The 25046-nt window shown below is 51.8% G+C and overlaps 3 protein-coding genes across 17 annotated transcripts in view; 1 reads left to right on the top strand and 2 right to left on the bottom strand.

The window, feature by feature from the left end:
- LOC110323598 (cyclin-dependent kinase 11B) overlaps positions 1-4096 on the top strand; it is a 24786-nt gene extending 20690 nt beyond the window's left edge. For 3 of the 5 annotated variants that reach the window (XM_021200910.2, XM_029539729.1, XM_029539728.1), the window contains 8 exons: positions 1684-1805; positions 2070-2175; positions 2483-2604; positions 2686-2793; positions 2910-3026; positions 3202-3350; positions 3582-3771; positions 3853-4096. In XM_021200910.2, the coding sequence (XP_021056569.1) occupies positions 1684-1805; positions 2070-2175; positions 2483-2604; positions 2686-2793; positions 2910-3026; positions 3202-3350; positions 3582-3771; positions 3853-3945 (1007 nt within the window). In that variant the 3' untranslated portion in view covers positions 3946-4096. The remainder of the gene's footprint in view (positions 1-1683; positions 1806-2069; positions 2176-2482; positions 2605-2685; positions 2794-2909; positions 3027-3201; positions 3351-3581; positions 3772-3852) is intronic. The other 2 variants (XM_021200911.2, XM_021200907.2) reach the window with 1 other exon arrangement.
- Positions 4097-4747: 651 nt separating this feature from the next.
- Mmp23b (matrix metallopeptidase 23B) lies at positions 4748-7550 on the bottom strand. Of its 2 annotated transcripts, none has more exons than XM_029540135.1 (8): positions 7194-7432; positions 6598-6734; positions 6368-6507; positions 6131-6298; positions 5599-5763; positions 5403-5513; positions 5160-5289; positions 4748-5036 (listed from the first exon to the last, which is right to left on the bottom strand). In XM_029540135.1, the coding sequence occupies exons 1-8, from the start codon at positions 7344-7346 to the stop codon at positions 4862-4864; spliced, it is 1179 nt and encodes a 392-aa protein (XP_029395995.1). In that variant the 5' UTR covers positions 7347-7432; the 3' UTR covers positions 4748-4861. The 2 variants fall into 2 exon arrangements, with proteins under 2 accessions (XP_029395995.1, XP_021056622.1); XM_021200963.1 differs by having other exon boundaries at positions 4808-5036; positions 5160-5286; positions 7194-7550.
- Positions 7551-8663: 1113 nt separating this feature from the next.
- Positions 8664-24018, bottom strand: Mib2 (mindbomb E3 ubiquitin protein ligase 2). 10 transcript variants are annotated; one of them, XM_021199626.1, is made up of 20 exons: positions 23343-24018; positions 22173-22328; positions 15331-15600; positions 15075-15246; positions 13853-13959; positions 13563-13757; positions 13298-13440; positions 13069-13164; positions 12058-12162; positions 11801-11963; positions 11592-11725; positions 11368-11516; positions 11116-11272; positions 10849-11009; positions 10594-10720; positions 10272-10505; positions 9713-9891; positions 9443-9630; positions 9296-9361; positions 8664-9184 (listed from the first exon to the last, which is right to left on the bottom strand). In XM_021199626.1, the coding sequence occupies exons 3-20, from the start codon at positions 15575-15577 to the stop codon at positions 8946-8948; spliced, it is 2862 nt and encodes a 953-aa protein (XP_021055285.1). In that variant the 5' UTR covers positions 15578-15600; positions 22173-22328; positions 23343-24018; the 3' UTR covers positions 8664-8945. The 10 variants fall into 10 exon arrangements, with proteins under 10 accessions (XP_021055285.1, XP_029395694.1, XP_029395689.1 ...); XM_029539834.1 differs by having other exon boundaries at positions 15548-15600; positions 23343-23983; XM_029539829.1 differs by having other exon boundaries at positions 13069-13176; positions 23343-23983.
- Between the last annotated feature and the right edge of the window lie 1028 nt (positions 24019-25046).

Genomic DNA, 25046 nt, shown 5'->3' on the forward strand with positions numbered 1-25046 from the left:
TCACTTTGTAGACCAGGCTAGCCTCAAACTCAGAAATCCGCCTGCCTCTGTCTCCCGAGTGCTAGGATTAAAGGCTTGTGTCACCATGCCCATCCCAGTTTTATAACTAACATGATTCAGTTTGTGCTGCCAGCATATGCCATCCACTGGATAGGTCCATCCACTAGAGCATGGGGACACTGCCCAGATGCTATCAACTGCCATTAGCTCCTCAGCTAAGGATAGGGTCTCATGAACCCCTCCCACATTTCATGTGGAAATGTTGACTAACTTGATCTTATATGAGTAGCCACAGCTTCTATGAATTTATGAGTGCAACCACCATGTTGTGTCCAAAATATAGTATTTTACAGCATCTCCCTCATCCTTCAGCTCTTATATTCTTTCTTCCTCCTCTTCCATGTTTCCTGAACCTTGAACTGGGGATGATATAAGTGTCCCATTTAGGACTGAACTTTGAACAGTCACTTAGTCTGATATCTTTGATTAGTTACGAGCCTCTGCATAACCACCATCCACTACAAAAGAAGCTTCTCTGACTACTGATGAATTCTCTACAGCAGCCTGCATATAGCATCTCTTCCCCTTTTGCTATATCCTTGCCAGCATTTGTAGTCATGTGTCTTCATGATGATGCTGTTCTGACTAGGGTGAGGTGGGATCTCAAAGCAGTTTTAATTTTCTTGATTGCAGACAATGTTGAATACTTTTTAAAAGTGTTTATTAACCATTTCTACTTTTAAAAAAATGTGTATGGGTATTTTCTCTGCATGTAAATCTGTGTACCCTGTGTATATAGTGCTTAGGGGGGCAGAAGAGGGTATTGGTTCCCTGAAACTAGAGTTAGACAGTTGGGACCTGCCACGTGTTTTCTGGGAACCAATCCCAGGTACTCTGGATGAGCAGTCATCTCGAAGGCCCCTGTATTCTTTTGAGGATGCTCTTCAGTTCCATGGCCTAGTTAGGGATAGGTTGAACCAAACCTGGGTTTCTGCAAGAGCAGTAAGTGCTTTTAATTGCTGAGTCATGTCCAACCCCTGGAAATGCTTGAAGTTTTCCCCACTTATATGTTAATTGTAAGTGTTATCACGTTTATCCTTTACTATACTAAAACCCCTCGTGATTTTAACATGAGGGATGTTAGATTTTGTCAAAAAGCTTTTTCTTAGCATCAAGGTAACCATATAATTTCTGAATTTATGTTCCTGAGTCCATTTGTGTGTGTGTGTGTGTGTGTGTGTGTGTGTGTGTGTGTGTGTATTGAAACATCACTGACATTGGAAAAAATGCCAATTTGATCATGGTTGATTATCATTGATGTGCTCCTGGATTCAGATTGCATTTACATAGTTTTTTATTTGTTTTTTGATTTGGTTTGTGGTTTGCTTTGTATTTTTGAAACAGGCTCTTTCTGTATAGCCTTAGCTGTATTAGAACTCTCTATGTAGACCTGGTTGGCCCTGGAACTTACCATTTAGATCAGACTGACCTTGAACTCAGAGATCTGCCTACTTCTGTCTCCCAAATGCTGAGATCAAAGGCATTTACTACTACAGCTGACTATTTTGATTTTTTGGAGATATTTTCCCATTCTCTAGCCCAAGCTGGCCTCAAACTCATGGCAAACCTCCTGCGTCAGCTTAAATGAATGACCATGTCCAGCTCATACAATTCTCTTTACAGATGAAATTGTGGCTCTGAAGCGGTTAAAGATGGAAAAAGAGAAGGAAGGCTTCCCAATCACGTCACTGAGGGAAATCAACACCATCCTCAAGGCCCAGCACCCCAATATCGTCACTGTCAGAGTAAGGCTCACCCTCCACATGTGGCATGCCCTGCCTCTGTGGAACTTACCATAACCTGAAGGGACAAGTAAGAGGTTCCATGACATCTTAGGGTCAGGTGATAGCACTTCCAAAGACATCAGCTTCCCAAGGAGTCTTAGTAGTTCTTTGCTGTTCACAGCATGCATGTCTTCAATTCCAGGTTTTTAAGAACCAGTGTTTCCTAGGGTGGGGCTGGAGGTAGAAGCCATGTCCAGAACCCATATATTGACTGTTAATTCCTAGGAAATTGTTGTGGGAAGCAACATGGACAAGATCTACATTGTGATGAACTACGTGGAACATGACCTCAAGAGCCTAATGGAGACCATGAAGCAGCCCTTCTTGCCAGGTATGGCTGCATGCCACCCCGGACAACAGTGCTATCCAGTCATGAGATAAGGCAGGGCATTCTCCTCTCTGGCATGCTGTGAGGGATCTCTGAGCAAAAGTAGGAATAGTGTCCTAAGTGTGTATGAGTGGTAGCTCTAGTGAGCTCAGAGCCACCCTGGGCTGGAAGGGTTCCTGGAATGGACTTGCCCCAGAAGTCTAGTTGCTGCTGGGTTACCAAATAACCCTGGGCTCCTGGACCCTTTTGCAGAGGTGTTGGGAATTCGTGGGGCAAACAGAGCATCTGTATGATCTCATCACTTTCACAGGGGAGGTGAAGACCCTTATGATTCAGCTGCTGAGTGGGGTGAAGCACCTCCATGACAATTGGATCCTACACCGTGACCTTAAGACCTCTAACCTTCTGCTGAGCCATGCTGGCATTCTCAAGGTGAGCCCCTGTACTTCCTACCTCGTGTCTGGAAAAGCAGTCCACGGTCTGGTCTTACAAGCCACCCTATCCTTGTTATAGGTGGGCGACTTTGGGCTGGCTCGGGAGTATGGTTCACCCCTAAAAGCTTACACTCCAGTTGTTGTAACTCTGTGGTACCGTGCCCCAGAACTACTGCTTGGTGCTAAGGTGAGTCTGAAGAGGGGTCTGAGAACCTTCCTTGCCCCATGGTAGCCTCATTTGAACCTGTGGCTGACACTGATGTGGATCTGTGTGCATCTACACCATTTCTTCTGGACTCTTAGGAATACTCCACAGCTGTGGACATGTGGTCGGTGGGCTGCATATTTGGAGAACTGCTGACACAGAAACCTCTGTTCCCTGGGAAGTCAGAGATTGATCAGATTAACAAGGTTTTCAAGGTGAATGTTGCGGTGCTCTGTCTGACTTGGGAATGGCTTGCAGTGTGGATACAGAACTGGGATCAGGATTGGGTACCCCAGGCAGAGTGTGGTCCTTTGGTGACCTCTCTGATGAAAGTGACACACACATGGGCCCCATATAGGGTGTATCTAATTCAGCATTCCTGTTTTTCAGGACCTGGGTACTCCCAGTGAGAAAATCTGGCCTGGCTATAATGACCTCCCAGCCGTCAAGAAGATGACCTTCAGCGAGTATCCCTATAACAACCTCCGCAAGCGATTTGGGGCTTTGTTATCAGATCAAGGATTTGATCTCATGAACAAGTAAGTCTGAAGTTAGCACAGTCTGAAGCCATTGGCCACTAGGCTAACTCTCTTAAAGAATGGCCCTGGGGCCTGGAAGCCCCAGGATACCAGGTTTTAGGGGATGCTAAGGCTCAGTGGATCTAACCTTCCATCTCAGCTTAACCCCACAAGTGTCCATCAAGAAAGCAAAAAGGCTTGCTGCCCTGCTGCACACAGTAGATACCCACTGTCCAGTGCCCTTCTCTTTAGGTTCCTGACGTACTACCCTGGGAGGAGGATCAACGCAGAAGATGGCCTCAAGCACGAGTATTTCCGAGAGACTCCCCTCCCCATCGACCCATCCATGTTCCCCACATGGCCTGCCAAGAGTGAGCAGCAGAGAGTGAAGCGAGGCACGAGTCCACGGCCTCCTGAGGGCGGCCTGGGCTACAGCCAGCTGGTGAGGGGCATGACTAATAGCGGTTCCCATTTGGGGGGTCTGGGTGGGGACAGTCGTTATGATGGCCACCTTACTTCACAGGGTGATGATGACCTGAAGGAGACGGGCTTCCACCTCACCACCACCAACCAGGGAGCCTCAGCTGCTGGCCCTGGCTTCAGCCTCAAGTTCTGAGGTCAGCATGATGGACTTGGCCGGACTAGGTGGTGACAGCCAGATCTGCTGAATCAGGACAACTTTGTTGTTTTTTCCCTGTTGTTTGTTTTGGGGCAGGTTGTAAATTTGTAGAATTAAATGAAATTTTCCTTCTGGAGGGAAAGAAGTGTCTTAACTTGCCTCGTAAGAAAGGGTCAGGTATCCATAGGTGCCAGAGTAGATGCCCAACACAGTGCCACCTGGTCTGGAGCAGAGTTGAGTAGTATGCTTGCCAGTCTTGGAGGCAGCTTCTCACTGGAGTAGCTAAGTAACACTGTCCATACAGACCTTGGCCCTCAGAACCAGGTATGTGACAGCTTCAGCCACAGTGGGTTTTTATATATGAGGTTATTATGTGTCCTAAGCAGTAGTAAGCTGTTCTTGGAGGAAGCTCTGGCATGTCCCTTTTTTCAGCTTGAGTGTGCCTGGGGTTGGAAACTGCTAGCAGCCTAGACTTGGGTGAGCAGACTGAGATAAGTTTGGGTACAATCTTGCTCAGACATTACACATGCCAAGCCCTCCCTTCTTCCTGGCTCTTCCCTCCTCTCACTCTGATCGTCCTCCAATCTGGCTGAGCAACTTGTTACCTACGGCTCCTTGGGGCCTCTACCTTTGTCTAAGCCGGTCCTCGGCCTCCATTCCCTATTCACTCTGAACTGGCCCGTCCACACCCTTCTCTCAGCACACCCCAGGTGATACTGCTGACACTTGGGCCTCATTCTACCCCACTATGTCCTCACCACAAAGGTCTTGGCAGAAGTAGAGGAATTCTTTTTCCAGGATCCCCACATCCAGTTGGGCAGAGACTGGCCTTCCCTCTTCCCATGAAACAACACAGACATCAGAGAGAAAGTGCTTTATCTGCTGTCTTCCAGCACAGAGGCTCTGTGCAGGCTCAGCTCCTCACTCGGACCCTCCAGGAGTAGGTAGTGAGAACACGCTGGTGCTGGCGTACCACACATGTGTAGGTGCCTTCGTTGACTGCGTTGGCAATGATGCTCAGCCGTGCCTCACCCAGGGCCAGATAGCCAGGGTAGGAGAACTCCAGGGGTTCCTGGTCCTTGTACCAGCTGCAGAGGTTAGGGTCCTGCATGCCTTGCCTGCCCTGCCCATGGCAAGGGCCCCAGGGTATACACACCAAGGATATCCCAGGGACCCCCAAGCCCCAAGCCTGCCCAGTGCTGGCTACTCACTATACTTTGCCTTTCTTGTGTAGGATCTTCTGTCCACAGTGGAAGGTCATGTTCCTACCCTCTCTCACCAACCTTGTTTTCATTCTGGTGGGTGATGTGGTGGTAGCCACCGTGGGAAATGGGAATTCTACTTAGAGAGTGGTGAAATGAGAAGTCAGTGCTAGCCCCCATCGAGCCAGGCACAAGATGGAAAGAGACTTGAGCTCAAGAGACCCACACCAACCCCATTTGAGCCTTAGTCACCATAGCAGAAATCACAGCTTCTGGGGCAGAGCCTCTTCATGAGCCTCTGGCGGACATCACAAAATCCCTTTCGTGCCCAGGATGCACACACAAAAATCCGATCCAGGCAGCCTAACAGGAAGGCAACCTGGCTTAGGGCTTGCCCAGAGCCCCACCGTTCATCCACCCACACACCCACCTGCCCCCTTGCACCCACCATAGAGTCGGTGTAATCCCCACAGTTCATCCTGGGACAGTGCCTTCCAGCCTCGCAGTGTGGCATTGAGGTGCATGAGTGCCTGATCTTGCTGTGAGTGCATCAGTCCCAGTGCATGGCCAATCTCATGGGCTGCCACATGCACCAGGTCTGTGAGCCAAACACCTGTGGGCCAATGGCTTAGTAGGGAGCCCTCAGCCCTTCCACTCCCAGTCTTGCTCCAGGAAGCCCAGTGCTGATGCTGGGACTCGGCTGCAAGCCACCCTTAACCCACAGCCAAGGAAGATAAGTATGTTTCCCCAGCCTAGGCTGTGAGCTTGGCCTTCAGGAATGCAACTCCAACTCCCTCTTCTGTGGCATGTGGGGGAGGAGGGGAGGAGGCGGGGATGACGACTCAGTGTTCCTCTTCCTTGGTTGCTTGACCCCTAATACTCAGCCCCAGGAAACCCTTCCTGCCTCAAACCCTTTTGTAGCCCACTATGGAGAAGAGAATGACACCCCCCCAGCAGGACAGACCAGGGAGTTGGGTAACCTTTCTTCCAACTGTAGCGTGTGGGGCCCAAGATCCAGTACTCGCTGTCATCAAAGTGAATGCCACCGTGGGGTGGGAAGAAAGCATGGGCCAGTTCACCTGTGGGACCATCAAAGCAGTGGTGCAGAGCAGAGACCAAGCAGTCGGTGTGGTTGATTGGGTAGAAACCTAGGAAAACACAAGGCTGCAATAATACCTGCGAGGCTGGGCGTGGCCAGGAGCTCTTCAGTTACCCACCTATCTTGAGGTCACTGGGACGTTCAGGGGCCACTTCACGGAAACTGAATGGAGAAACATCGCTCCACATTCGAAAGGCAGCAGCCAGGCCCCTTCTCGTCTCTTCCGGACTTAAAAGATTCCGGGGAAAGGAAAGAATCCTGGGGTGGAGGATGGTGGTAATATGTTAGAGTCAATGTTGGTGTCTGAGTTATGACCTGACCTACCCTCCTCGCTGGTCCAAGTGGCACCTGTATGTGAGGTTGAAGTGGTCCCAGCGCAGCCTGGCCGGTGTCAGCGTGTAGCGGCGTTTTCTGGTTACCAGCATGGTCAATAGACTGGGTACCTGGGCAGTGGAGCCGCCCACATTTGGAGCATCTACATTTCCCTTCACAGGAAGAAGTGGATGTGAGGAGGCCAGAAGAAAGTCTCTAGTACCCAACAGTTGTCAAAAACGGACTTTTAGGCAATGGGGTAGAGGAAGCTGTGGATGAGCCCTCCATTAGGTTTTGGGTTTTAGGAGTTGAGCCAGCCATTGTGGCGCACGCCTTTTATCTCTGAACGCAGAGGCAGGTGGTCTACAGAAGTCAGCCTGGTCTATACAATGAAATCTTGGCTTGGAAAAAACAAAACAAAACAACAAAAAAAAAAACAACCTATTGGGAATGGGCAGAGTTGGAGATGGATGCGGTCTCCCACCTCCAGCGACCACTGGACACAATGACTCAAGATGCTTGGAACCAAGCACTCATATGGTACCCCACAAACCCCCTCACACGTGGGCCCCACTGATACACCCTCAGATGCTGACCTGCTCCTCGCACTTCCTAGCGGCTAGTCCTCTCACCTGAGCTGCACTCCAAGCGGTCTCGGTCGGCACCCCTAGCCACTCCAGCAACGCCAACGCGGAGAGAAGGCACAACCCGCTCAGGACAGCCCCCAACCAGCGGCCCCGTACTGCGCCGGACGCCTCCGGACGGAGACAGGCCCGGCAGCCCATGGCAGACTCGCAGTCGGGTTAGGGCCACAAGGGGCCGCGCGACGTAGGGACCTGGATCGCAGAGCTGGGGCGGAGTGGGAAGGGGATGGGCGTCGGACGGCTCGAGTTACAACCCTATGGTAGGGAGAGGACCCGGCTGCGCTGGCTCAAATGGTGAACCAACTCGTAAGTCTGGAACGGTCCGCATCCCCCAGTACGATTCCAGGAACCAGGCCATAGGGTCGGCGGCAGAGGCCAGAACACACCCCAAAGTGTCGGGGTGTCTATCAGAACTCGAGGTGCCGGGGCTCAGATTTGGGGTAGGGGCATCAATTGCTCCCCGCGCCCACTGGTTGGGGCTCAATGACATTTGGCCTTCCCCCTCAACCCTCTGGTCCCACAATGAAATTTGGGAGGGAAGCCTCGGTTCTGGCCCGCAGTGACTTGAGTGTAAGAAGCATACCCGCCAGAGGGGAGCGCAGAGCGAGGGGACGTGGCAATGAGAGCAGGGTGGCTGAGCGGACAGAGGGGAGATATTACAGTACGAAAGGTGCCTCAGGAAAGACAAGGAGGAGGAGACCAGTGGGAGTCCTTAGGACATCTGCTTTAACCAGAGGGTGCTCTCGTTGGTCCAGTGCAGGAAGTTTGGGGAAGGTGCTAGCACCTGGAAATCCTGCCTCAGAAGAGAGGGGATTAAGGGAACTGAGGCAGGGTTAGGAGGCAGGAGCTATGGTCCAAGGCCTGAAAGCTAGACCGGGCAGCTGAAGGCTGTACTGGGTAGGTGCCGAATGAATGTGGCATGGCAACCGAAATTATGCCAGGCACAGCTGCGATCCCGGGACGGGAAGGAGCTGATTGTGGGTGGGCTGAGGCAGTGAAAGCGGGAGCAGGAGCGGGGCTGAGGGAGAAACTTCCTAGCCAGACGTCTTCTCCCTCCCAGTCTTCCACTCAGGCTTTGGACCCTAGGTGACTGCAACAATGTACTTGGCCAGCAGAGTCAGAGCCAAGTAGCTGGAGTGCCCTGCGACCCGGAATAGCTGCGCTGCAAGCTCTTGAAAAGGGTCAGCCATCTGCTCCCCTCCCTTTGTTACTAAGTATTTGTTCCAGCAAGTGGACCCTCTCTTGCTTCTTCACTCAGCCCCAGCTTAACTGTCAAGAGCTTGGCAGCTTCCAACCCACTCACTCCTAGCCAGGACCCTCTCTAGTCTTGTTGCTTTGACCAACCAAAACCTTCACAGTTCAAGTCCTGCGCCAGAGGAGCAGAGGGAGTAGCAGGCAAGGGGAAGAGCAAAGTGGGGTGGCCCTCCTATAGGGGGTGATAGAAAAGTCACGTGAGCCTTTTGGAGTTTCCGGACTGACCCTCTTGTGTCAAACCAAAGCCAGCGAGCACTTATGGCGGGGTGCATTCTCAACCAGAGAACGTTCCTGACCTACAGGCAGTCTGGAGACTGATGCCAGGCGTGGGGTGGGGCTTGGGGAGCGGGGGAGGGGCGGTGATGATCTCTGGGGCCTGCCCAACACCCTTAGGCAAGGAACAGGAAGCAAAGTCCGATAATCTTTTTATAAAATACAGGGATTTTGAAGGAAGGTCTGCGAACAGCCACGGTGTGTGGAGTGCGCTCACACGAAGATCTGAATGCGGTCACGGATGGGCTGGCGGCAGATGGGGCAGGCGTTAAGCGCAGCGCCACAGGGCGCGCACGCTCCATGGCCGCACTGGAACACCAGGCGGATGTGGCTGTCGATGCAGATGGGGCAGGTGATACGCTCCTCCATCTGCCTGTAGCGGCTCTGTAGCTCCTCCACCAGTTGCCGAGGCGGACCGGGCACCTGGATGGCATTTACCACCTCTGAGCCGTCTGTGGGATGAGGTGAGTGGGAATCAGCAACAGCAGGTGTTAAGATTAGGTGCAGCCTGGTGAGCATGCCACAGGACAAGGAGGGGCCCGGCCAAGCCCCATCCTACCCACCTGGGCGTAGCTTCTTGCTGATGACCACCTGGCACCTGATACACTTCTTCATCCTTCGAGCGCACTCTGCCAGGGGCAGTGCACTGTTAGTAGGGCTGGACTAGGCAGCTGGGCCACCCTGGTCCTCCACACACACCCCGAACTCACCCTCACACACTGTGCGGTGCTGACACGGTGAGAACAGAACTAGCAATGCCAGCTCCGAGCACACCAGGCACTCCGCAGCTTCTGGCCCTGCTGTGCCAGACACATGCAGGTTCGTCACGGTGTTAGGAGTACTCAGCACATGCCGGGGGGCCGGGGGCACACCCCCACCGCCACCTGCCTGTCGCTCCCTGCAGTTGGAGGAGGGGGCTTGAAAGGTGGCCCAATGGTCTTAATGGCTGTCCCCCTACAAGCCCCCCATCATGGGCTCACCTGAAGCGCTGGGCACAGCCCTGCAAGGCCTTGAGTACTCGGCCTTCTGTGGCCAGGTCCAGTGGGCTCCGGCCACGGTGGTTTGTGTAGCTCACATCAGCACCCTCCAATGCCAGGAAGCAGGCCACTGCAGCGCCTACAGTCAACTCTGTGCTGCCTGGGAGGCCTGAGGCCTGTAGCTGAGTGGCAGGACATACAAGGTGGAAAACCCACAAAGACTTAAAGGAAGCCTTTGCTGGCATTGGGCTACCCCAGAAATCTGAACAATGGTATTGCTGTCTGGGCTAATGCTTATGGTTCTGGATGACTCGGAGAAAGCAGGCCCCAAAGGTGCCCTTTGTTAGGCAGATGCAGAAACTCTGAGATCTTTCATTCCAAATGGGCCCCAACCCTTTTCCAGATTGGTCTGGACTACAGAGAAAAGCTCCTGAAATTCAGGGTTCCAAACTGCCCAACTCTCCAGAAACCCTGGTTCCCTGGAGTATAATGGGAAATAAAAAAAAAAAAAAAGAAAATCACCCAGGCCCTCCTTTCCAGTACCCACACCATACTTCCTCACCCTTGACAGCAGCTGCAAGGGCCCTGGGTCTCCCCCAGCCCTGTCAGCCACCAGGGGCAACAGCTGATGACGCTGTAGTGCCACATGTAGGGCTGTGTCACCCTCCTCATCCTCAGTGTTGACACTGCAGCCTGCATCCACTAGCAGCGGTACCAGCCCCAGGTGGGCCTGCTGCACAGCCAGATGCAGAGGAGACTGAAGCTTCCTGTTTCGCACATTCACATCACAGCGACCCTAGGGAAAGGGTGGGCACAGGCTCAGCTTTGACATCCTACTTGGTCTGGTTCCTGGCCTTGGGTGGTCCTGGGACCCCTGCACCCACCTCTCGGATTAGAACCTGGGCCACCTCCCGGTGGTTGTTGAGAGCTGCCAGATGCAATGCAGTAAAGCCATCCTCCTTCTTGGCATCCACCAGCTGCCGGGCCCTTGCCAGAATCTTTCTGACTGCTCTGTGGGAACAGGAAGGTATGTCCAGGGGCTTCCCTAAGCACTTCACCCAGTGCTCTGGATCAGGATAGCCTGGCAGTAGGTCAAAAGACTGGATGATGACAGCAGTGTGCCCAACCCCCACACTCACAGCACATGGCCCTTGAGGGATGCATGGTGTAGCAGTGTGAAGCCCTGGCTATTGGTAGCAGTGACATCGATGCCAGGAACCTCGGTGAGGACTTCAACAATGCTGCTGGCACCGGCACCAGCAGAGATGGCAGAATGCAGGGGTGTGTCTGCATGGGCATCCTGCAACAGAAGGGGGTGGTCATACAACAGTGCCTTTCTCCAGGGTCAAGTTGGTTCCTTGACCTAGGGCTGTTTAATGGCAAAGAATCCAGGGACTATCACTCACCGGCAAGTTGACATCACAACCACGTTCACACAGGATCTTTACCACCTCTAGGAAGCCCCTCTGTACAGCCACATGTAGGGCTGTGCTGTGTGTGCCATTTCGAGCATCCACCCCACATCCTGCACTCAGGAGCACCCTTGTGGCCTCAGGCTGGTTCCTAATGGTAGAATGGGACGGTTTGGGGACAGTCCATTTGCACACTGGCTCTAAAGTTCATTCCCAACAGGACCCACCAGCCTGCCCAGGCCTCACCCCATGGCTGTGTAGTGTAGCGCAGTGTTGCCCTCATCATCTGGCAGGTCCATACTTGCTCTTGCCTGCAGCAGCAGCCGCACCAGCTCTACCTGGCCCAAGTAAGCAGCCACCTGCAGGGCAGTTCTACCCTGGTTCTTGGTGTCCACCTGTGAAGAAAGCCAACACGATGAACTCTGGGCACTCTCCCTGGTGGCCACCCCAAGGGCAGGGTGGTAACTTGCCTGCTCTGGATGCCTTCGCAGAAGATCCAGAGCCCGGGCTACATTCCCTAGTGCAGCCTCTACTACCAGCCTCCCTGCGTGCTCTGGGTCACTCTTCTGGGTCCGAAGCTTGTCCAGGGCCACACTCAGTGAGCCTGGGGGCAGGGTTGAGGTAAGTGCTGGCCAGGGGCTGCCCTGCCTCCCACCAGCCACTGAGACTGATGCCGCACTTTTGTTCTCTCTGGCACGCTCAGCCACATCCAGGTTGGCATCTTCCTCAGGCCGGTAGGCCACTAGGCAAGAGGGGCTGAAGGTCCACCGCTGACCGCCAACTGCCACACGCAAGTTTCCATCTCCAAACACCTTCACCACTTTCCCTACTCGGCCCAGGGCCTGAGGAGAAGAGGTGGGATCACAACAGGTCGGGGGTGGGGTAGACAGCAGAGGGGGTGGCATCAATGTGCTGACAACAGACATTAAGACTCACAGGGGCCATGTCGTCGGTCCATTCACCATGTCCAGCCTGCAGTCGCTTCACAGTGTCAAGGTCATCGATGACCCGGACCACATCACCCACCCAGAAGCTGTTGTGCTGGATGACAGAGAAGCCAATAAGGGGAGTTCCTCCAGCTATCTGTGTCTACTCAGGGTCATGTGGAAGGGCACAGCCTGCTCCACGGGGCAAGAAGACAACCTTGGCCCCAGTTCCTGCCTCAAGTACAACCAAATGGTCTGGCTGCTGGTCAAGGGCCTCAGTTGACCAAAACAGGCCTGGGTAGCCAGCCTGAGCCATAGGGGATAACAGTCTGAGAAGCAGAGACCAAAGTCCAGCTCTGGAGATGTGTGAAGGTCAAGAAGACCTGTTGCAAGGGTCCCTATCCACTGACCAGACACAAGGTAGCACAGAAAATACAGCATAGATACAGGAAAGAAGTTAAGGTGGAGCTGGGTGAGAGAGGCCAGGAAGGAGGGTAGGGCTGGTTGGGATGTGGGGTTCCTGCAGGGATCTATGCACACACTTGTGTGCAGTGTGAACCTGCTCTAAAGTATCCTCCTCTAGGTTCACATTGGACGGTCCCATCTATCTGTCATATGTCTCATCTCCACAGAACCTACTCAGCCTAGCCTCCAGCACCTTTGGCAGCAAGCCTTCACTTCAGTCTCCTTACAGAGCACTCCATCTGTCTCCTTGGTGCAAGGAGCATCTCAACAGAGTATGGCAAGCAACCCCACAGAGAGTCTATCATACTTCCTTGTTCTCAGAACAGAGTCCACAGGTTCTGGTCTCAGATGCCTGTGTTTCATTCTTCCTCTGTGTCCCTCACACCTGTGTGGCCTTCTGGTCTTAGCTCCACCCACCAGGTTCTCCCCTTCCTTCAGGTGTGCAAACTCATAGGTGACCGGTGCCTATTCATGCCTAACCACTCCCAAGACTGAGCAGGTACATGGAGGGAATCAGAGAAGCAATAAGTGGGGCTCAGCCCAGCCCCCTAGGCACCTTGGTGAGAGCCCCAGGGTGGAAGGTCCAGCGGGTCTCGTGGTTGAACTGCACACGCACGTCCCCACGGTCTGTGATGCGGTGCACGGTGCCCATCTGTCCGATAAACTGTGGCGGGTCACGGAGGCTATGGCTGGGTCAGGCTGGACACTTGGGGCAGGAAGAGGGATGGGGTCCAAAGGACTTGGGAAGGGGAACACATGGGGAGTCAGCAGAAGAGGTGTCTCACCTCTGCCATCCTAGGATTCCAGCCACCATGGCCTTCTTGCATGTCTCTTAGGACATCTGTGTCCAGCAGACACTTGACCTTGTCCCCACGCTGGAAGGGCTGGCCATCAGCACTCACCCTGCGCTGCAGCTCTGCTGGCTTGCCTGGGGGGAGGGTGGCAGGCTAGGCCTCAGGAAGCAGCCTGCCCACCCCGAACAGGACATGCTAGGGTGACACGGGTACAGCCAGGGCAGGAGGGCAGCTGGTGTCAGAGTCAGCCCCATACCAAGCTTCGGGAGGTGCTCCTTGTAGTAAAAGCCGCCAGCTGCCTCACCAACACATCTGAGATCCACCTTGCCTTTGTGGCCCACTCGGTACACGTTCGTGGTTCCATCTGCCCACGTCACACTGGCCACACTTCGGCCTGTCTCCACATCCCAGCCACGGATGTCCACCACACGACCTGTTTTGCCTTCCCCTCCTGGGAAGACAGTGTGCACACCGACAAGCTTAGCGTGTGTCTCAAGGCTGAGCTGTAACCAGCTCTGCCTCCATCTCTCTCCTGTCACCACTCACCATCTTGTGAGCCCCATTCCCAGTCAGGGCCTCGTACCACTTTTGCTCCTTGAAAGATGCCCCTCAGTGGGATTCGAGGGAGGCCCTGTCGTGGGCTCAGCGAAACCCTGTAAGAGAATGAGTCTGTGCCATGTAGCTGTGATGGCCAGATTCTGCACTACCCACCTTGTCCCTCTATCTTAATGGCATGGAGGCCTATAGGATAGGTATTCTGGATCTCAGACTAAACCACTGTCCTTGAATGGTTTCCCAGCAGACCTCCACTTTGGGAGAGGGGACCAACTATCCAATGTCTCTGGGCTCAGAGAATTTCTTTCACCAATGTCAGCCTGGAAAGAGACCTGAGATGTCTCTTGGAGCACAGTCCATGTCCGTTGTCTATAGGGCAGTAGGGGCAGACCCTGGCTCAGAGGAATGAAACATTATCTATCCACCAGAACTGACACCTACCCTGGCCTCAGGCTCACCAGAAGAGGAGACCTATACTACACTTCTCTCCACATATAGGAAAGACTAAGGAGGTACAGAAAATAAAAGATGGGCCTGGCAGTGGTGGTGCACGCCTTTAATCCCAGCACTTGGGAGGCAGAAGCAGGCAGATTTCTGAGTTTGAGGCCAGTCTACAGAGTGAGTTCCAGGACAGCCAGGGCTACACAGGGAAACCCTGTCTCGAAAAACCAAAAGAAAAAAGAGAGAGGGGGGAGGGGAGGGGAGAGGAGAGAGAAGAAGAGAGGAGAAGAAAAAGATGGTCCTTGACTGCCTTCCGAAGTCAATCCTGTCTCCTATCCTTGTCTCTTTGCATCAGGTCAGGGACATTCCCAGCTATAACTATAGGTGACAAGCCTCCCTGCCAGGCCTGGCACCACCAGGGGATGGTGTATGTTTCAACTGCTTCTGCTATCCGTGTGATTATATTCAGACCACACTCAGTGCCCCAGGACGCTGCCTACTAAGAGTTCTGCTTGCCTATCTCTACAGGTGAAGTGACAGGAAACCCCATCCATGGATTCCACCTCACAGTGTGCCTAGCAAAGCTTTCAGTGACAAGTGGGGGAGTAACATTCTCAGGGCTCGAGATAACCTGACCCTGGTTATTTATTCATCAAGGAAATCATGCAGGGAGGGCTTACTAGGTACTTTTGGAAGTGACTCAGCCAGAGGCCAAAGCCTGGCTAGATGTCAGAAAGCCCTGGGGAGGTAGGCCATTGCCTAGGGAACTCACGGGCGTGAGTGTGAAGTCTCATAGCGCTCGAAGGCATGGGTCAGGTCATGTTTGTTGTGCATGTAGCACTGTGTGCAGAGGTCATAGTCAAAGCAGACACGGCACTTCCAACGCATGCCACGAAGCCCATGTTTCTTGCAGCAGTCACAGATGATATTGGGGTGGCGGATACCTAGGTGTAGGATGGGTTAAGTGAGGACCTGCTGGTCTCCTGTCACCTGGCCAGCCCCACCCACAGCTGGGAATCAACACACACCGATTTGGGCGTTGTCATAGAGCAACAGGTCATGGGCACCTTGGTAGCCAGCTCGATAGTTGGTACGTGTGCCCTGGTCCCACTGAACGACAACTGTACGGTCGGGGGTCGAGGGGCTGCCATGGCGGCCAAGCTCCACCACGGTGCCCACACCGCCCTCACCTCCATCCTGCTGGCCCCATTTCCAGTCCATTCCGCGTACCACACGCATGCCCACCTGCACACCTGCATGGGGGTCCAGGTCCATGGTGAGAGGGGTTGTTCAAATACCTGCAACAAAGAGCATCCTTAGTCTATGTCAGAATGCCATGTGGCCAGGCTAACCAAAGGACACACGCTGAGATGACCACCTAGGAGAGAAGTATGGGTCAGGAACAGAGAAAACTAGGCCAAAAGAACAAAGAAGCAAGGACATCAGCATAGGAACACTTCAAAGCCACAGTTGGACGTGGTGGCACGTACTTTAATACCAGCACCCAGGAGGCAGAGGCAAGAGGTTCTCTGTGAGTTCAAGAGTTCTAGGTTAGCTAAGGCTACATACTAAGAACCTGTAAAATTTAAATTAATAAATAAGAAACAACCCTAATAGATGTTCATTGTAGATGCCCATGTGAAAGACTATAAGGCCATCCATCTTTCAGAAGCAAAGATTTTTTTCTGTGCAGCTCACTGATACGTGGGATTGAATTAAAGGGCTGTTTTTCAACAAGTGTTATAAAGCAACTGAAGTGGCCAATGACATGAGGGAGGAGGCTGACAGTCTAAACAGTGTAAATCCACAGAGAACTCACGTCTGTAAGAAAAAGGCAGACAGGCCGGGTGTGGTGGCACACGCCTTTAATCCCAGCACTTGGGAGGCAGAGGCAGGTGAATTTCTGAGCTCAAGGCCAACCTGGTCTACAGAGTGAGTTCCAAGACAGCCAGGACCTCACAGAGAAACCCTGTCTCGAAAAACCAAAAAAATAGAAAAAAAAGAAAAACGGAAAAAAAAAAAGAAAGAAAAAGAAAAAAGGCAGACAAACTGAAAATGGGCAAGACACAGAAAACGCGCACTCCAGGAGAGGCACTATGCGTGGAATGTGTTGTTACCAGGACACTGCTCCACATTTCAAATGATAGTGCAGTAGTCACGCAACACTTTAGGGACCATCTTTAGAGGAGCATGGTCTAGCTGCAGAGGTGGCACACTCACAGAAGAGCCTGCCCCGTGTCCTTCGTGGTGAACTGGGCCCTGAGTATTCAATGCCCAAGAGAATATAAACCTACCTTGCTAAGCAGGGCAGCAGAACAAAGAGGAGAGAGGGGGAAGGGGAGGAGCTAAAGGGAAGAGTGTCAACTATAGGGACTCTAGTCACAGAAGCTTAAAAAGTGGACAGGCACGTGCAGGGCATCATGGACAGTCATGCCAAAATTTAGGTTACTTATGTGGCCTTAATCGTAATAACTTTAAATATGTCTCTATACTAACCTTAAATAAAGTCTTAACATGTACAAGGTCTTTGCTAGACTGACCTCAAACTCAATATCCTGCCTCAGCCTTTAAAGTGCCAACATCAAGACACACAAAAGGAATTTGAAAGAGTCTGACGGGGGAGGCTCAGGGGCTCCTGCACTGTGACAAGTTACTTCTACTTCATCCTATCTAAGCACTAAGCCCTGTAACTGGGGGAGGAGTGAGGGATTGCCTAGAATGAGCAACCCCAGTGGTCCTCTTCTAGGATACATACTTAGGCTTCACAAGAGGCTAAAAGATCACCCCCAACCTGGTTTGGATGCAGTTGCCAGCATTTCAGGGTCCTGCCAACTCTCTCTGGGGCCCAGTAGCACTATGCAGCTATGAGGCAGAGGCCAGATAAGAGATAAGTGAGCAACAAGAGGAGTACAGCACACAGCAGCCTCTGCCTGGGCCCTCTTCCAGGCCTTGCCCCAGACTGATAGTCTTCTGGCTGCCCAGCTCAGAAAACATTCCCCACTACACTACCCACTGTGAAGCCACAGGTGGGCAGTAAGGAAGACCAATAGCCTTGCCTAGCCACGGACACTGGCTGATGGCCGAGTGGCCTGAGCACCACAGGCTGTCTCAGAGCCAAGACATCCAACACCACTCAGAAGCCTGTGTGCATACACCAGGTGCTGCCACACGCAGACTCGGGGGCGCTGCCACACGCAGACTCTGGCTGTGCATCTCACCACATTCTCAGGAGCACAAGCCTCCTCTCCTGGCTTGCATGGCCTTGTGTAGTTTTCTTTTAAAATTTACTATTTCATGTGTATGGGTGTTTGGCCTGCAAATGTCTGTACACCATGTGTATACAGTACCAGGAGAGGCCAAAAGAGGGTGTGAGATTTCGGACTGGAGTTACAAGTGATTGCGAGACATCACATGGGTGCTAGGGTTTGAACCTGGAGGTCGTCTGAATGAGCAGGCAGTATTCTTAACCACCAAACCATCACTCAAGCCCCTTCTGCAATTCTTCTTCCTGTACCCAGGCCCAGACCTGCTAGAACCACAGAAAAGGCAGGCGGGCACATGCTCCTGGCTCACTGCCTTGGAAAGCCTTCCCAAACATCAGAGCTCTGTTTCTTCAGAGGAATCCCCCCCTCTGTCCACAGACCATGTCTGTCCTCTCTTTTAATGCACTCATCTCCATGTGCTCTAGAGTCCCTGCTAAGATGTAGCACAGCTTCCTGGTTTCTTCCTTTTTCCACCACAGGGCAGCCACAGTGAGAACTTATGGTGAAAAGTGAGGGCGTGGTGGCGCACGCCTTTAGTCCCAGCACTCGGGAGGCAGAGGCAGGCGGATTTCTGAGTTCAAGGCCAGCCTGGTCTACAGAGTGAGTTCCAGGACAGCCAGAGCTATACAGAGAAACCCTGTCTCGAAAAAAAAGAAAAAAGAAAAGTGAGTCTCAGACAAGGGGAGGGTCTTGTGACAGCTAGCCATGACAGCTGGCTCTCCTCCTCTACAGTCTGTGTAGCCTCAACTCCTTCATCATTATCTGTCACAGAAGTCTGACATAGGTGTGGCCAGAGCAGTCCCTTGCTGCACTTAGGGGATCCAGTGTCCCCTGCACCCCTATACCCACACACCCCTACATCCCTACACCCCTATACCCCTACACCCATACACCCCTACACTCAAATACTGCTTGCTCATTGAAAGCCAGATACCAATGCCTTGCCTTGAGTGGCACAGACACAACAGAAAACAAGAAGCATAGTTTCATTGGGGAGCACAGCTCTGATGGTCGGCTCAGCTCCCCGCCCCCTCCCTGGTAATGGCCATGGCTGTACTACTGAGAAATATCCTGGAGGGAAATTAACTAAACAGCTATGTTGGAGTGGGAATGAGGCCTTCTCGATCTATTTCCCCAGTCACCAAACTTCTCACCACCTGATCTTTAAAGCTCCTGGCCTTGCCACTTCCTAGGCCCTTCCTTGCTGTGATTTCATATTCTCTCCATATAGCTCGCCTAGAAGAGTGTGCACTCTCAACCTAGGCATCTCCATCCACACCCAGCATGCTCTACACAGAAACCTTTCTTGCACACATGATTGAGGCAGAGGAAGATAGTGGCCTGTGGACACAGTGGTGGCACTGCCCTTCAGAGACAGCTCTGCCTCTGTCAGGCTGCATCTCCACCGGAACCACATTAACCTTCCTTCCTGCCGCCAGAGTTCAGCATGGCTGGAAAGACATTGAGAAGACCTCATTCCTACCCCAACATACCTGCTTAGCCAGAATAAGACTTGTGATAAGAGAACCTCAGACTCCAACAAAGGGCAGACACATTCAACTAGTAGCTTTGACAGCAGACAGCACCCTGACAGCCAACCCCCTGACCCGGCCTAGCACTGGGATAAAATAAAGGGACAGTGAAGGTTAAAGCTATGCATTGTGGTGCACACTTCTCAGTTCAGCTTCTCAGTTACAGCTTATCCAAAGGCTGATGGCCTCACTAACCACTTGATGATGGAGCTTTTAGAAGACATGGAGTAGAGTGGGCCTCACACATGACAACAAGCATAGCCCGTGTGTGAATCTGCCTTCAGGAGAATGGACAGAGGGCAGAGAGCTCAGATGAAGGATAGATACCCAGCAAGGTCTAAGAGAACCAGGGCCAGGCCTCACCCAGTGACTCCACATGGGGCAGCACAAAGGCTACCAGGCACTCCAGCCTGTCAGTGGCCTGCACTGACAGGCACCGCATGGCCATCACGCCTGGTGAAGCAAAGCTCTCCTCAGCCCTGACTGTTCCCAGGCAGCAGCCCAGCAAAGTCAGATACAACCATAAGGAACACCGCAAGAGGGCTTTCTGCTCACAGTCAGGATTGCAGTGCCTAAGGATGCCCCACCAAAACTGTGGGGGAACAGGCAAGAGATTCAGCGCATGGGCTGGAGAGATGACTCAGTGGTTAAGAGCACTGACTACTCTTCCAAAGGTCCTGAGTTCAAATCCAAGCAACCACATGGTGGCTCACAACCATCTGTAATGGGATCTGACACCCCCTTCTGGGGTCTTCCCTACAGTACTGTGATGTGTAAACACTAATAAGCACCTAGCATCGGTGGCACTAAACTTGAGAGCCTGTGTTCTCCTCCCCCACTACCTTGCATCCTGCAGGTTTTAGGGTCTCTCCTCTGCTTTGGATGCAGAGCTCTTCATCTTGCATCTCCTGACCTGAGCTGTGCCTCTGGCAATGAATGCCTCCCTGCTGCTGCCTGGAACATAGTTCCTGCACGACCAGACAGGAGACAGGTCCCTGGGCCTCTGAGGTAGCTGCATATGGCATTCTATGACATTATTAGAAGACCCAGTGGCTTTCCCTCTCCTCTCCCTCCAAGCATCCATGCCCGGTCTCTGCAGCGTTATCAACTCATCATTAGCATCCCATTGTTGGCCTGTGATGACACTATCTGAGAGGAGTTCACCAGGAGTATGTGGGATAGTGGACAGAGCAGAATGAGAAGCAGAAAGGCAGAGGTGAGATTTAGGCAGACTGGGCGAAGGTCTCCATTTGGACTCAGTTCTTGTTTTCATTCACCCAGAGGATCTTGCTCTTTGGATGGCATGGGGACCCTGACCACAGTGAAGGAGCCTGCCTACTTGATGATCAACAGAGGTGGAGGGGACATGAGGTTACTTCAGAATAGAGGTCTCAACCCTCAAGCCTACCTGGCCACTGACTGAAGATGGTCCCTAGCATACTGGGCACAGCACCAGCCAGAGAATCATGAATCTACTATGCCAAGCCTCTAGGCCAGTCCAAGAGTGCCCTGCATGCCTGAACAGTACCTTGTGTCCAGGCTAGCCAGTCTCCAAACCTTGGTTGAGTATATAAGCTCAGGGTGCCTAGGGGGAGAAATTACTGATGACGTGCAGGACAACCCAACTCCTCTGGGATACTGCATCCTTATCCTCAAAGGATCTTAGTACTACCGCCCCTTTCTGACCATCTCTGCTGTGATAGCTATTCTTGGTCAACATCTTGACTGCATTGGAATTTATTAAAACCCAAGCAGCTGGACACACCTGTGAGGGATTTATCTTAATTAAATCATTTGAAGTGGGAGGATCCTTTCATCTGGATCTTTGTGCTGGGAAGATCCACCTTTGCTATGGGCCACATCTTCTGGTGGTAGCCTATATAAAGAACAGGGAAAGAAAATTTTGCTCTTGTCTGCTTGCCCTCACTAACAATTCACTGATTTTAGAGCCTACTTCTTTTTTGTTTGTTTGTTTGTTTGTTTTTTGAGACAGGGTTTCTCTGTATAGCCCTGGCTGTCCTGGAACTCACTTTGTAGACCAGGCTGGCCTGGAACTCAGAAATCCACCTGCCTCTGCCTCCCGAGTGCTGGGATTAATAGAACCTACTTCTTTGTAACATACAGTGAATGCCAGCTGAGACATCAACCATTTTAGACAGAACAACTACTGGATTCTGGCACTTTCCACTAGGAAACAATCATTGTTGGGCTAGAGAGATCACAGCCTGTTAGTCTAGCTACACACACTCTGTGAGTCTGATGACAACCTGCTCTACAGAGCCACTTCCAGGTCAGCCAGGACTGCAGGACTGTTACAGAAAAACCTTGTCTCAAGAAAAACTAACTAAATAAACTTTCTTTCTCTTTCTCTTTCCTCCCCCCCACATATATATGTATGTATGTATATATATATATATATATATATATATATATATATATACTTCAGCTGTGTTCCTCTAGAGAACCCTGACTAATATATGTGCCACAACCTCCTAACAGTGACCACAAGCTCGCCCTTCCCACTGAGTAGGAAGCCTCTGCCTCTTTTTTCCCATCTTCTTGCCCGAATTGACAAGGCTCTCCAGAGAGGATGTGTGCTCCATGGGTCCTGAAACCTGACAAAAGCCAGCAGTAGCCTTACAGAAACCTTAGTCCTGAGTGTGTAAAGAGGTCCTAGGTCTGAAGGCATTGTCCTTAAGTTCTGACCAGTATAGCTCGAGTACAGCTACAATTAGGTGTATAAACAATGTTACTTTCAAATCCACATTAAATGTCACTAAACTTTAATATACATTATACTTTAGGATGCTGAAAAACACAAAGTGTTATGTGTACCGCCATCTCAGTAGGAAATACAACTACAGAAGTAGAACTCACCTCAAGTCCAGGCTATATGCCTTTAATCCTAGCATTCAGGAGGCAGAGGCAGGCAGACCTTTGTGAGTTCAAGGCTAGCTGGGTCTACAGAGCTAGTTCCAGGTCAGCCAAGGCTATATAAAGAAACCCTGTCTTGAAAAGCTAGGAGAAACAAAACCAGACAAATGAACAAACAAACAAACAAACAAAAAAACTCACCTCAGGACACAAAGAAGTCTCTAGTCAACATCCCAGGCATTTAGTTGCTACTTCCTGGGCCACAAATTTGCTCAGCCACCAAAACTTCCTGTGGGAAACTAACAGCCATTGCCAACACAGAATACAGCAAACCAAACAGGAAATCAGGGAGCCAGGCTGGGGAAAGATCATTTTAGAGGCAGTTTTACACACAATATTTACCACCATAACCAGACAGTGACCATTCTGTCTGCTGTTGCTATCAGTGTTCCTTTCTTTAGCAAACAAACTTTCTTCTTCTCTCTCTCTCTTTTTTTTAATGTGGCCTTCATTAGCCTGGATCTCACTATATAGACCAAATTCCTTTCAAGTGTTGGGATTAAAAACATTTATGGGACACCATACCAGGACATTTAATAGGTCAGAATTATCAGGACAGTGTAGGAGGATGTTGCCCCTTATTATATGAATATTTTATTGGGAATCTCCAAACAGCCACAAAAATTAAGTCATGTTATAATATAAAAGTTAGCAGATTGCCTTTATTCAAAGGAATAAAACTACATGACATAAGATTCAGGACTCATGTATATCTCCCTATACCTCTGGTGGTGTCTGAGATACTGTTGAATTGAAAACATGTAACAAACCTGGTTCATCAGAGGCCCCTACTAGGCAGGTGGATGTCCTAGATGCTAGTAGAATCAAACAAGAATGTCAACTGAAGACACAGAGGCCAGGAAACCAGATCTACCCTGCACCAAGGCATCTGCTGGGGGACATCATTAAGGTTCAGGGGTATCATGGCTGCTAATCTTTGTCATCTAGCTGGGGAACTCTAGGTACACTGTAGCTTGGGGTTCACCACCCTGCCTAGGGCTGACCTTGGGTGGGATAATGACATTCAGATACTTGTTGCATCAGAAGCAACAGGCCACAGTGGAATATATAGCCAGGAGACATTCTATAAGTAGCCAACCTTGCTCTGTCCCCAAGCACCCTAGCTCCTTAAGAGCCTTCCTGGCATCTCTGCTTTTCTCATTGGTTCTGAACCCAGAGGAGGCAGAAAGGACGATTTCTCACTGCCCAGTCCACTCAAGCACTTTGAAACAGGAACACAAACCCTGACATATCATCATCAGACGACATCCTCAAGAGAAACAAACCAAACCCAAACTGTCAAGCGCTCACCTGTCGGGAGGTCCAGTGTCCCCCACCCGCCTTGAGAATCAGGCAGGAGCCCTGCTGCTTGGAGACTTGGGACTGGCCTCCGCCGTGCTGACCTTCCTCTCTGAAAGCCCCAGAAGATCCAAACCTATGACCAGGGGTGCTGAGACGCAGTTAACATCTGAGAAGGGACAGAGGCCGCTGGTCGCCTTAAAAAGCTCCCATGGGTCTAGTGGCTGGGACACGCTGCATCACCCCCACGCACCGAGAACGCGCAACGGGCACGAGCTGGGTCGGGGGGTGGGGAGGACCAAAAGCCTGTCGCGCTGAGGTCAGCCAACAAGACCGCAGGTCCGTCAGGACGATCAGGCCCCCTAGGCCCCGAGCCACCGCCCCCGGCACTGGGAGGACACTCGGCCCGGCCCCCCACTTGCCAAGAGTTTCCGTGCTCGTTCGGCCCAGGAATACCCGCCCCTGAGCAGCGCAGAGGCTGACAGTGGATCCTCGGCTCGCCACCGAGGCGCCAGCTGCAGCCCGCTGTCCTCCGCCCCCTAACAGTGTTTATAGCAAGGCCGCCTCTCCTGCGCTAGCCCACCAGGGAGCCCCACCACAGCTCCCCGACTACGGTCGCGGGCCGCCGCACAGACTGCCGGGAGCTGTAGTTTGCAGAGCCAGCCCGGGGGCGGAACAGACGACTCCCAGGAGGCCCTGCGCGTGACGCACTATGCTTAGGGTCAGGGGGCGGGGCATATAGCTACCAAGGCAACCTGAGCATGACGTACGTGTCTGGTCTGGTAGCAAACGGACCGACACCCGCGATATGCATGGCCAGCGGGAGCTCTGCTTCTCTAAAGAAGAAACTGGAAATGCCTGTGTCCCGGCATTCTTGGATCGGAGACAGAGCGTTGAGAGGGGATGGGCGCAAAGTCGCACCCGGAAGTGCGTCTGGGCGGAGCCTGCCCTGCACACGTCTCCTGCGCAGTACTAGTTCCCAGGACGCTCTCTGTTGCCTAGGAGACAGAAGTTTCGGGTGACGTCTTGCCTGAAATGGGTGGGGTTTCCAGAGATGTAGCGAAAACGCATCCAAAGTAATTCTTTTGGCTTTTTTTTTCTTTTTGAAATAAGGTTTCACTCTGTAGCAACATGTAGCAACATATAGCAGCATAGCCTGAACCTCACTATGTTGACCTGACTGAACCCGAGCTCATGGAGCCCCACCTACTTCTGCCTCCTGAGTGCTGAAAATTAAAGCATGGACTACCACACCCAGCACGACTTAATTTGTTCTAAAATCAGAATTGCACCCATTATTTTCTTTTGTTTTCCTATCCTCTATCTGGGACGTGGTGGGATCTACTGAGTAACCCCCTACCCACTGATTTTAGTACCACAGGCATAAATATAACAAGCAGTCATCCTGGCCTTTGTGTTTATAAACAGTATACTGCCTTGATTTACATGTATTAGACAGTTCTATAAAGTTCCTCAGACCATAACAACATAGTTCTCCAGCAACTCTCCCCACAAGCTTTGCCCCTCATGTGTAAATTACCTCCACAGGTATTGTAACTGTCCCCTCACCCAGCTTGCTATCCAGGTATATTCCACTACCACACATGAACCCAGTCTATTCCTGCACAGTTGTAATTTTCCTTTGTTCTTTTCTTTACATTTATTTATTTTTGTTGAGGGAAGGGACACCAGTGCCATAACCTTCATGTGAAGTCA

Source organism: Mus pahari, chromosome 6 (genome assembly GCF_900095145.1).
Source record: "Mus pahari chromosome 6, PAHARI_EIJ_v1.1, whole genome shotgun sequence".
Classification (NCBI taxonomy): domain Eukaryota; kingdom Metazoa; phylum Chordata; class Mammalia; order Rodentia; family Muridae; genus Mus; species Mus pahari.

Coding starts and splice junctions, on each gene's coding strand:
- Mmp23b (XM_029540135.1), bottom strand. CDS start 7,346: ATGGGCTGCCGGGCCTGTCTCCGTCCGGAGGCGTCCGGCGCAGTACGG. Junction 5,764..6,130: donor ACGCTACAGTTGGAAGAAAG/GTTACCCAACTC, acceptor ATTGGCCCACAG/GTGTTTGGCTCACAGACCTG. Junction 5,514..5,598: donor GGGATTACACCGACTCTATG/GTGGGTGCAAGG, acceptor CCTTCCTGTTAG/GCTGCCTGGATCGGATTTTT.
- Mib2 (XM_029539827.1), bottom strand. CDS start 15,577: ATGGACCTGGACCCCCATGCAGGTGTGCAGGTGGGCATGCGTGTGGTA. Junction 13,758..13,852: donor GGAATGGGGCTCACAAGATG/GTGAGTGGTGAC, acceptor CTGTCTTCCCAG/GAGGGGAAGGCAAAACAGGT. Junction 9,185..9,295: donor CAGCAAGAAGCTACGCCCAG/GTGGGTAGGATG, acceptor CTCATCCCACAG/ACGGCTCAGAGGTGGTAAAT.